At 45.3% G+C, this 12417-nt stretch overlaps 1 protein-coding gene across 3 annotated transcripts in view; it reads right to left on the reverse strand.

Annotated features, from left to right (window-relative positions):
- The window catches only part of ESR2 (estrogen receptor 2), a 170977-nt gene that overhangs the window by 118260 nt on the left and 40300 nt on the right, over window positions 1-12417 (reverse strand). For 2 of the 3 annotated variants that reach the window (XM_061180887.1, XM_061180890.1), the window contains 2 exons: window positions 8208-8388; window positions 6321-6507 (listed from right to left, as the gene is read on the reverse strand). In XM_061180887.1, coding sequence (XP_061036870.1) covers window positions 6321-6507; window positions 8208-8388 — 368 coding nt within the window. Of the gene's footprint in view, window positions 1-6320; window positions 6508-7731; window positions 7734-8207; window positions 8389-12417 lie in introns of those variants that run through there. The other variant, XM_061180888.1, reaches the window with a different exon arrangement.

Consider the following 12417-nt stretch of genomic DNA (forward strand, 5'->3'; position numbering starts at 1 on the left):
TGGCCCTTCTGTGAGTCAGACACCCCAGGATGTGTGCAATTCACCAGTAGCTTTATGTAAAGGGACCAGCTGAAGAGAACTGTCTTCACTTTACCAAATTGTTGGAAGTGATATGGACCAAAGGTACTGCTTTACCATGCAACCTCAAAGTCTCTTTTAACTCTAAAATAATCCATCTCTTTTCATGGATTACAATAACCGTAGAGGGAAATTTAAGTGAAAATATTACCCAAACTTTTTCTTTAAGCCATTGAGTTGGTTAGAAGGTCCTTGCTCCTGGTTCTCCAGAGGCAAAAGGCAGAATCTCTACCTCCTTCCCTTCTTTCCAGCCCAAAGGAGGTGACTATTCTAGAGACCTTTTCTGCCTGTAAGGAGGGATTCTGGGGCAAGTCCAAGTTGCCAAGAAAGGAGAGTGTTATTTGCATTTTCAAGTCTAATGATGCACACCAACTCTCAGGATAGAGGCCTTTGAGTCTTGAGTCTGTACTCCAGGCTTCTACCCCAGGGAAGCCTTCCTTCACCCATAGCTCAGTGTGTTCCCCAGCTCTTGTTATGAAATAATCTGTGTTTTACACCTTCAAGAGATTTTGCATCTTCCATTCCCCACGTGCAAGAGAAATTTTCAGGTGACCCTTGGCATTAAGTTAGCGTCAGTATGAAGGAATTACTTTTCTCTCCATCCCTCATGGGGTATAATACTAATTGACTCAAATGAGGTAATTACAGAAAATTACCCCCTAAACTGATGCATTCCATATCAGGATTTTCATATTTGTGAGCTGCATTTTACTTGAGCATACAGTGCCTTTGGTCATAAATCACAGGTGTGAGATTAGCTGACTAAAGATTAAATTGCTGCTGTTTAAAAAGTCTTCAGCAGTTTAAGTCAGAGATGATTAACTCTTGAGATTGTATGTAAGCATTTTGTTTATGTACCTTTGTCCAGGAAGAGTGTCTGTGCTTTTCATCAAATTCTTAAAGGGCTCTGCCAACCTAAAACAGAATAGAATGCAGAATAGAATGGGAACACTGACTACTTAGCCTAATTACTGAAAGTTCTTATACTCCCAACAAATACATTTTTAAAACCAAAATTATGAAAAAACACTTTATTTAGCTTATGTCACATTAAACTACTTTCTGCAACAGTTCCATAGACATTAAAGGCACACAGCAAAGAAAAAGTAGTACCTGGAGGAATGGAAAGCAGGTTTCAAAATCTGCTTTCACACAACAGCAGACATTCATTTGTCAAAAGGCCCAAATTTAAAAGCCTGCTTAATGGTACAGAGCATTCATCTGAAAAAAATGACAAGTTATAGCCAGCCAGTGGGCTCTGAGGTACACAGGCCCACTGAATAACAACGTTACAGGACCTACAGTCATGGCACTTAGACACCCAGCACAGAAAGAGAAACGCAGCAGCACAGATTGTAGAGTTACAGGAACTGTTCTGGGCTAGCATATCGTCAGAGCTTTGTCCTTCCCTTAAAGGAAGCCCACCATCACATAACACCGACTGGCCCCACAAGTGAATAGGACCCTCAGCATTCAAAAAAAAAAAAAAAAAAAAAGAAAAGAAAAAGGATCCTTGACTCCAACGCAACAAAAAGGGTTATAAGAATAACACCGCAGAGAATGCACATCTTTGAGCTGCCACTTTGAGCCAAAGTTCCAGCAACTTGGAGAGCTGTAAAGAATAAATGCATGTGTTTTGCACTGCAGTAGACTAGACTCCACGGGGAAGCATCAGTGCCTAAAAGGTGTGAGAATTTTACACGGGTAAGTTTCCAGGGAATCTACTTCACGGCAACACATCTGGGGAAAATGATGACAGGAGGAGGTGATGGCAGTGCCACCCACGAGCTTATGAGCCCAGGATGGGAGGGTAGGAATGATATAATTCATCTTATTTTTTCCCACCTGTCACGGCTGCTATTCTGTAAAGGTTCACGCAGACCCCATCTAAGCTGAGAAGGCAGAGGGTACAGTAGAAGGCAACCATAACGTAACCGTCTCTCCTCTGTGCACCGAGACTCAGCTCAAGCAGCAGACCCCTACGGAAGCAAGTCTGTAGCAGGAGCGGTGCTGGCCAGGCAGGCAGAAGACCTGAATTCTGGTCCCAGTTTTGCCGTTAAGTAGTTTTATGACCTTCAGCAGGTCCATTTACCCCTCTGGGCTTTAATTTACACGTGTACAAAAGATGGGACTGAACTGTCTTCTACAGGGTGTTCTGGAAATGGAGCCATTTAAACCAGAGTAGCCGCGCATGTCGGATTGCATTTGATGAATGGATTCTGCAGTCTAAAAGTATTCTTCCTTTAGTTTTTTTAAACTGCATGATTACTTTCAGCTCTGTCACTTACTCCCTGTGTGACCTTGAGCAAGTTTGCTTAGACTCTAGGTTCCAGAGCCAGAAAACTGGGATAACAGCAATTAGTGTGAAGATTAAATATGAATGTATGAGGCACTGAGCACTGTGCCTGCCACACAGTCAATGTTCCGCAAATACTATTTTTGGGTACTAAACAATGTATTTTTATCATTTCCTTCATATAACCTTTATTATGTCTTTTTAAGATTTTTGAGCAGTTTAAAGAAATGTGTCAAATCTTAAATAAAAATGTTTCGTTTCAAAATAGACTAGAAACTGAAGGTTCACCTTTGAATTTGAAAAGGTGTCAATATATGCAAGTTTCTTAGCAGATTTAAATAACAACCAAACTCGGTTTTCACATGCTAGAACATTCTAGAATTGCTTCAACATAGCTTATAGATATGAATATATAACGTAGCTCTGCCAAGAATTGGGAACTGATATTTTTTAAGTGAAACTGAAAATAATTGGTCTTCCAGCTGAGTTAGCAGAGGAAGTAATCCAGATAAAGACTGTCTCACCGAAGAGCTTTTGATGATTTTGCATGGTTTTGTTTTTAATAGTTAAGACCCTCCAGAAACGTTCTTGAGCTGACAACTTAATCTGCTGCTCCCACCACAATTTTTGAAGATAAATCTCTTCAAAAATTATTTTAGGGTTGAATCCTTTGTAGTTAGTCCTGGTGGACAATTGAGCATGTGACAGGCCTGAGGCCACAAGGAGAGGATGTGGTGGGGACGGAGGGAGATGCAGTCGGAACGTGGACAACTCACTGCGCGGCCCTCCTCGGGTGGCCCATGTGGGTCGCTTTCAGCGGTTGCCAGCTCTCCCAGGAACCTGCGTGAACACTGCGCTAGGGGTTTCTGTATTAAGAATATTCCATGTTAATTATCATTAAAATTTGTCTCTGTGATTCCCATATTAGACACTTATGTTTTTGGAATTCAGCTCAAATCTCACTCATCTCCCACAACTAAGTTTGGCGTATTAAATGATCACTTACAAACCAAAATGTAGGAAAGGAATCTCACCATACGAGTCTAAGGCAAAGCTGAGCATCCCTTTTCCACGATACATAAAATGTAGTTGGGTGGGTTATTTTTTTTTCCAATACTCAATTTAATTCTTGTTTACAGTTGTCAGGTCCTATCCTCTCTAGTTAATTCCTTTTAAAAACTGAACTTGAAAACACTGTGCTTAGCTATGGGAGAAATTTAAGTTGCCCATGGACCATTTGGGTGGGTAGATACCCTCCCCCAAAAGAAGACGTTTAAAAGAAAGCACTACGTTTTGGTTTTTTTTTTTTTTAAGAAAGCACTATTAACGAGAAATGGCTAATCTTTAAAATGGACATGGAGGTTTTACTCAAAACCCAGAAAAACAGCAGCCTGACTTTGCACTTTGTCATCCTTAGAAGACACGTTTGGAGCTGCTGGGAACAGAGATTCACACACTTCATCTGAAAGGGGGAAAGGGCCCTAAAATACTCAAAACAAAACAAAGAACACCTTTAAACTATAGACCTTATTATCTCAGTGGCCTACTTGGCCCAGACCCCAGTCTAAGAGACAGCCTTGCACCAGGGCGGCATCTCAGGTTGGACTGACTGACCGGGTTCCTCAGCACACCTAGGTGAGACCGCAGCCAAGAAGAAATGACCAAAAGTGTTACATGCATGCTCCTCATGGGCTAAATCCAAATGCAGTGAAACAAGCAGCCCCAAGAAGCATGCAGGAGTGTCTGTGGAAAATGGGCAGTGGGCACTGGAGGAGTTTTCATAAGAGCGTGCACTGTGTGGGTGACACACAGGGTGCGGTGCAGATAGGTGCTGGGACACCTGAGACAAATCGGTTGCCTACCTTGGCGTCCAAATCCAACCTGCAAAACTTCACTGCATAGTAATGGGGTTGCGGCTTCGACCTCATTCTGTGTTGTTTTTGTTTTTTTATTTTTGCTTTTTCAACCTGGGAGTCTCTTTTATAAATACAATTAAGAGAATTTCATTGGCAAATAACTGTTCACGGCTGCCTTCCTTTGCCTCCCGCTTCCCACTCTCTAGCCTCCATCCCCTTGTTTGTCATGGGGGCTCCTAAACTGGCTGGAAAGAAAGAAAATTGACCTGCTGAAAAATACTGGTTCCCTCGTTCCTACAAAATCAAATATATTTGCTGTACTCAATCTTGCTGAGGCTGCAACATCGAGTCACTAAGAATAATTTCAAATCACCTCAGAATACAGACAACAGTGTGTTCTCTAGGTACATGGCCAAGAGTTTCTGATACAGCTTTGCTCAACTTTTTTAGTAAAACTGCATTGATATCAAAATTAAGAATTATTCAAGATCACACTGGCAGAAACCAACCTTATGTTATTGAATGTAATCTTCCTAATGACTTTGGTTTACTGTGGCTAGCACATTTCTGTATTTACTATTTTCAAAAAGTGTGTTTAATCTCCTATTATCAGGTAATTTTTAAAAACATTGCAAAAATCACACATGATTATTTAACTACTCTCTTCCAAAGTATAGATGTAACTCATTTTATGCATTCACTATGTTCCTGAAAATTTGTATGAAAATTTCAGTTTTTAAAAAGTGAGTTAAAATTGTAATTTCAGAGGTGCTTTGTCACCGTGTCCTATTTATGTTCCACTTGGAATAAGAACTAATATCTTACTTTTTATTTCACCCAGCCCACCATATAAATGTTCTGATAAGAAAATATTCTAGAAGAGCCCTAGGGTATAAAAGAATTTTCTTGCTATAAATACTTACCCTAAATATTCCTCTCTTTTAAATAGAGTTCACAATCTTGTTCAAGTGGTATGCTCACCCCGTCTATACGGTTTGGCCCTGAACCTGACACGCTGACGTGTGTGTAGCTGTTCATCCTTCCGTGCAACAGCATGCCTCACACACACAACCTGAAGTGTCCCTGTCTCCCCTGGGTGGCTGATGTGGCAGTTGTGGCTGCCCCAGGGGAGCACTGTGGCTGTGACCCACACCCACAGGAGAAACCCCATTCCTGCAAACACTGGTCCTTTCTCTAGCACACACACTGGGCCCCTTGGGACAAGAGAGTTTTAACAAAGGGCAATTCCAGGGGTAGGGGTATTTAAATCTCCACACTTCTCCATGAAGGTGATCACACACACACACACACACACATCTCCACACTTCTCCATGAAGGTGATCTCACACACACACACACACACACACACACACACACCAAGTAATTTGTAGGCTTTCTGAATGCAAACCAAGAGGGGTAAACCTGCATGAAGGCGGCAGCAAGGTCTTGGGGGATGAACATGGCTCGCATCTCAGCTTGACCACTGGTTCCCTAGGTCACATTCCCTCTGGCCTTGGATAGAGTCACAGCAATACGTGACATCTGTCCTCACAGGCCTGTGAGGTAGGTGTGTGGAACCAGTTAGTTGACTGCCGTCGTGGTTTTCAATCCTACAATCAAGTGGTCCAGAAGGCAGCATACAAAGGACTAATTCTGCGGGCAGGTTAAGTGGCACAATAAAGCTTAGTCCCCTTCCTGTGCATGTGCCACATTCTCTCCCCTTTCTACTTGACAACGCTTCCAAGTCAGATTTCCACCAGTCATTCCAAAAGCTGTAAGAAGATGTTTTCCAAAGGGTGGGAGGGAGATGGGAAGTGAGAGGGACCACAATGAGATCCCATGAGGCCAAGCAAGACATAAACTCTGCACTCAAACGTGCCCCCTGGTGACAAGGAGCACTGGCTTTCTCACCCGGACTCCTGGGAAGTAGGGAGGTCGGGGAAGGATGGTCTTGAGGGGCCGTATGAGGGATCACACAGCAGAAAGCCGATGAAGCCCGCCCCCTCCTGGTGGGGCTCACGATTTGTGCTGGAGTTCACGCTTCAGCCTCTGCCCTCCTCTGCAGCCTGACCACACCTCAGGGCTTGGCATCACTGAGCCTGGGGGTTCTGGGAGCCCTCTTTGCTCTCACTCTCCTCCACCAGGCTGCACTCGGACCCTGTGACCGAGGACTTGCTGCCGCGAAGTGTGTGGGCATTCAGCATCTCCAGCAGCAGGTCGTAGACGGGGACCACATTTTTGCACTTCATGTTGAGCAGGTGTTCCATGCCCTTGTTACTAGGGGGACAAAAAGGTGCTGAGATTCCTTCCTGAAGCGGCCCAGGGAAGTCTGACATCTTCCCCGACAGAGCCGGTCCTCCACCCCCGCCCCTGCGCTTCTTCCAGCCCTTTGCTAGCTATGGTTCTTGCATCTGTCTCCTCCAATGATCTACATGTAAGGACAAGTACAATGTCCTATGGACCTTGGTGTCCCACCACCCACCCACAATGGCCTGATAGCACCAGCACATAGTGTGATGGGGTCTCGCTGTTCACCATAGTTATGTCTACACAGTCTTTGCAAACGCTGAACCATTGCTACTGGGAGAAATACAGGGTTAGGTTCTGAGAGGTCCTGGTCCCAACATTTTCATCAGCCCATGAATACATAACCTTGTTTCTTCTGAGTTATTGTTATAAAGACACTTTAACACATACAGTCCATTCACTAACATTTAACTCACGGCCTATAGCACTAAAATTCATGCCTGAACAAAGTGTATCTAACACGTATATTTTTTCTGTAGGGACATCACAGGTTTCTTGCACTTAGGAACACTAGAGAGCACTTCAGCACTATGCTTGGGGTCATTTTTAGACAGTGAAATCCCCAACAAAGCACAAAAATGGCAAAACAAGGCACTAAATAGACCACGTAATGGACCCTTGTTTACAGTATGAGAGCTGGTAACGTAAGTATGGGTAACTCAAATTTTTTGCCATGCTGCACGTGTCCTCGAATGACCTCAAAAGTGCCATGAGTATTGATTTGGGGGTTACCAATAAATTTTAGCAAGCAGGCAAATTCACAAATAGGGAATCTGTGATTAATGAGGATGGACTGTTTCTGCTCTGCAAATGGTCATGTGCTGAGTAATCATTAAAGAGGAAACAGAGGCAGAGGTCATTTCCATTTCCTCCCCCTTGGTAAAATTCTTGAGGTGTGTGTTGTCCTTTCTCACCACCCCCAGACTTCCCTCCTCCTCGAGGGAGCACCTACCTTCCATCCTCATCTCCCCTCTTCCAGCCCCATGGCAGGGCTACCCTGCTCCTGGGTGACAGCAAGCACTGAGCCACATGGTACCAGCATGAAACCATCATCGCACACCATCCCCCCCCACGCGCACACAATTTCCGTTTCCTGAATACCCTCTACCCACGCCCTGCCTTCCCAACCTACTGGGCTCACTAGTTCTCTTAGGTCTCACTCTTAACATCCTGATGCTGTCGTAAGAAAAGAACAGCTCTTAGGGAAGCCTTTGTGTACCTCCCCAAATCACCAGCCTCAGAGCTGACCTAGAGGAGCTGGGTTTAACCTCTTCAGGAAAAGACCTCAGGACCCCAGCCCTGGGTAGTGCAGAAAGAGGTGACAGTTCACTCTAGGAGAGGAACTAACTGCCCCTTTCAGAGCTCCATAAACAAGCTAAAAGCCCCAGCAACTGAAAACCAGACAAGCCACACAGGACGCCATAAAAAGCTCCTATGAGGACCATGCCACATTCAGTGCTCGCTGTGGCCGGTCTTTGGTTACAGGTGTGTGCACTGATGATGCACCCCCTTCCCTTTCAGGGGTTCATTTTCCCTTAAAGGTGGCAGTTCTGCCTTATCCATCTCAAAGTTGCAAAACCCTTCTTCCAAAGCTCTTCACCCTCCTCTGGGCATGTGCACAGCCCCCTCCCACCACGCACACCGTGGAGCGGCCCCCGCAGGGATTGTACCTGGCGTGCCTGACGTGAGAAAGGAGCATCAGCAGGTTAGCCAGGCGGACGGACTGCTGCTGGGAGGGGATGCCACTCTTGGCGATCACCCAGACCAGAGCATCCGTCACAGCGTTCAGTAGATGAGCCAGTTTCCGGCTGCTGTCGGCCTCCTGGGGTGCTGCAGCTGTAGGGTACACACCTGGACAAAGCATAAAAAAGCCGCGAGTCACTGCCCTGAGAGGAGAAAACGGAAGTCGTGTGCTCAGCCATTAGGCGTGCATACGTTCTCCAGAAGGGAGGCCAAAGTGATCTGGGTTGCTCTGACATCTGCCTGTCTGGTGAGACCTTAAAAGCATGGCTTCACCTGTGCATGGTGTCCTTGTCCCCCAAGAGCCAGCCCTGTCACTGAGCTGCAAGGGAAAGCCTTCCAGCTGAATGCCGGATGAACGCAGGCAGACTCAACGGCCTCTCAGAGGGCCCCCTGGCCCAAAAGTGCGGCCTTGCCAAGCAGGAAATGTATCTAGTTGCCTCAAACCACGACATGGTGTATCTCAGCTGCAGCAACAAACACCCACATGGAGATGGTCAGAAAGTGAGATTAACTCAACTCCTAGTCCCTAAGAGGGCCCCTCATCTACGGGGAGTTTAATAAACATAAACTAATCACCACTGCTATGCCGCCTCCCCCCACCCCTGTGTGCCACGTGCAGACGGCCACGACAGGGCCACTGCCACCTCTGTCCAGGCCCTTGGCATCTCACTTCAGGTAATGCCTTGTTGGAGCGGGAAGATCACCGATCTGGAATCAGACAGACCTACTCTATATCCACCGTCTCTCGCTCTCTGACCCCTGACCAGTCACCCAGCTCCTCCAGCCTCAGCTCCTCACTGAGCAAAGCTTACAGGCACATGTCTACCTCCCCACGAGGTAGGTCGCTTCCCCCTTCCTGCCTGGCCCGGTGTTTAATTCCCCTCTGACTCTAAGAACAGAGATACTTGGCCTCCCAAAGGTTGCAAAACAACTGCTCAGGTAAATCTTGCCCTACTACCCCATCGCCCACCAACCCTGACTCCTTGATTCCTGGCAGCAGGGAATTAATTAGCTTCTCTTCCAGGCTTTCGATTTCAAAGAATAAATAGCAAATACGTGAAGTCAACGGGGGAGCTGCCGAATTTTGACTGTAATGAGAACGAAGGATGGCTGGCACTCTATCATCCACAGAATTGGTTTTGGCAGTTTTTGTTCTCTACTTTTATTGGCATTTTCAGTTCAATTAATGCAACTCAGTTCAACACAGTTCAGTTAAGGCAAGGGACACACTGAACCACAACCATGCCAGTGCAGCGCTTTGCCACATCCCTAGGGGCATGTCCCTCCATGATGTCTGATGATGCAGATTTAAAATATTCATCTTTGGCCCAGAAGCTGCTGCTCTAACACATCTGCTCACCTTGTTCCTCACAGTGACTCTTCCAGACTCCCTGGCATGCTGGGCTCAAGCCTCCCATTGACCCCCATGGCAAATGACCTGCCCTCTCACTGCCCCCACCTTCCACTCAACATGCCCTTGAGTGTCCAAAATGAAAAATGCAGATCATGTGGCGCCCTTCAATGAGTTCCCAGCTCTTGCGGTAGAGTCCAGACCACTTGGGGCAGTTATCAACGTACCAGGCCTCTCTCTGCTCTTCGCATCCTCAGTTCCCCGCACACCTCACCTTGAACACTACTTTCAATTCCTTTAACAGGTGATGCCCTGAGCATACTGAACTTCCTGCTTAGGAATGCTCTTCCTTCCCTCCCCTCCTCCACCCCATCTCCTCCTCCTCTCCACATCCCCTCCTCTTGCTTATCTACATCCATTCCTCCTTTAGATTCCAGTCTGGTTATGAACTTCCTTGTGGAAGCTTCCCTGACTTCCCTCTGGTTTGGGCTCTCCTCTGAAGCTCCAAAGGTGCCCTGTGCTTCCCCAGCAGAGGGCAGCACGTTGTCCTACACGCTGGATGTCCTCATACACACGCTCTGACCCTCAGTGAGACTGGACATAAGTACTGTGCAGGCACAGACCCTGTCTATTTGTTTGCCATTATATACCCATCACCTATTACAATGACTGGCATGGAGTAAGCACTCATAAATGGAAGAATTAGACTGAATTTACATAGGTTCAAATTTTTAGCCAATCACACCATTATAATTGAAATGATAAATATGCATGTTGATGCATATTTTAGGTACATACACAGAAAATTATTAATCAAATGAAAGCTTAGAGAAAATTATTTTAAGCTTATTTTCCCTTAAAATTGACCCTGGCTGCATTCACAAGTACTTTCCTTTAACTACCCTTTAGTCTATTCTGCTACATGGAATGTGCTCCCTGTATTTCTACTGCCATAAAGAAATCTTACGTCTTTGGATTCTAAAAGGAGTCAAAATTATGTACCTGTACATATGTCAGTCTAAAGTGACAAAAAGTGAAAATATAAAAATATTTGGCCGGCTTCCCTGGTGGCGCAGTGGTTGAGAATCTGCCTGCCAATGCAGGGGACGCGGGTTCGATCCCTGGTCTGGGAAGATCCCACATGCCGCGGAGCAACTCGGCCCGTGAGCCACAATGACTGAGCCTGCGCGTCTGGAGCCTGTGCTCCGCAACAAGAGAGGCCGCGATAGTGAGAGGCCCGCGCACCGCGATGAAGAGTGGCCCCCGCACTGCGATGAAGAGTGGCCCCCGCTTGCCACAACTAGAGAAAGCCCTCGCACAGAAACGAAGACCCAACACAGCCATACATACATACATACATAAAAAGAATGTAAGCAGACAAGAATAGCATTAAAAAAATTTTAAAAAAATTAAAAAAAAAAAAAAATTTGGCTAGTATACAAATGTTCACAGCAATATTACTCATAATAGCCCAAAAGTGGAAACAACCTAAATGTCCACCAACTGATGAATGGATAAACAAAATGTATATCCATACAATGGAAGATTCCTGAGCCATAAAAAGGAATGAAGCAGGGCAGAAATAGAGACACAGATGTAGAGAACAAACGTATGGACACCAAGGAGGGAAAGGGGTGGGGGGGTGTGGGATGAAATGGGAGACTGGGATTGACATATATACACTAATATGTATAAAATAGATAACTAATGAGAACCTGCTACATAGCACAGGGAACTCCACTTCGCTGTACAGTAGAAACTAACACAACACTGTAAAACAACTATACCCCAATAAAAATAAAAAATAAAAAATAAAATAAATAAAAAGCAGAATGCCAAAAAAAAGGAGTGAAGTACTGACACATGCTACAACTTGGATGAAACATCATACTAAGTGAAAGAAGCCAGCCACAAAGGTCTACATTTTTATGATTCCATTTATATGACCTGTCCAAAATGGGCAAATCTATACAGACAGAAAGTAGATTAGTGGTTGCCCAGGACTATAGGTGGGACAGAGATTGGAGAGTGACAGCTAGATTGGGGAGTACAGGATTTCTTTTAGGGTGATGAAAAATGTTCTAAAGTTGGTTTTGATGATGGCTGCACAAGTCTACGGATATACTAAAAACCACTGAATTGTACACTTTAAATGGGTGAATTGAATGGCATATGAATATCATAATAAAGCTGTAATTTTAAAAAGTAATAAAGTGAATCTTCAGAACCAAAATTGCAGTAACATAAAAGCTCCTCAGTACCTCCTTATGTCTGACCAAGGCTCCCCTCAGATAACCTGTGTTGGCTATTGGGTCACCTTCTTCATAAACGAGCAGTCATTGCCAAGGGTGAGCCCTGGATCTTCTACAGGCTGTGGGGTCAGCACAGCTCCATACAGGGCTCAGGGTCCATCACTGATGAGGGGTTTGGGGATAGGGGTCACTGCGGTTCTGTAAAGGCATGTGCCGTATCAATTTTACATATGGGGAAAGATTTTACGTACAAAAAGATTAACCTATATAAAATCATCCTGGGAAGGAACTGGGCTGTAGAATACCCATTTTGCTGGCTGCCTCTCTCTTCAGTCAGCAGTGCTGTGCCTGCACTTTGGCCATTCACGTACCCTCTTGCTCATCAGACACGTAGGTACAGGGTAATCACTAAGTGGCAGGCCCCAGGAGGGGCAAGAGACAAGACACAAAGTCCCCAGGATGCTCACTGCCCAGACACACAGGAAACGGTAAGGATTAACTCCTTCCAGCCCCCAAGAGTTAAGAACATCAGAT

Source organism: Eubalaena glacialis, chromosome 2 (genome assembly GCF_028564815.1).
Source record: "Eubalaena glacialis isolate mEubGla1 chromosome 2, mEubGla1.1.hap2.+ XY, whole genome shotgun sequence".
NCBI lineage: Eukaryota > Metazoa > Chordata > Mammalia > Artiodactyla > Balaenidae > Eubalaena > Eubalaena glacialis.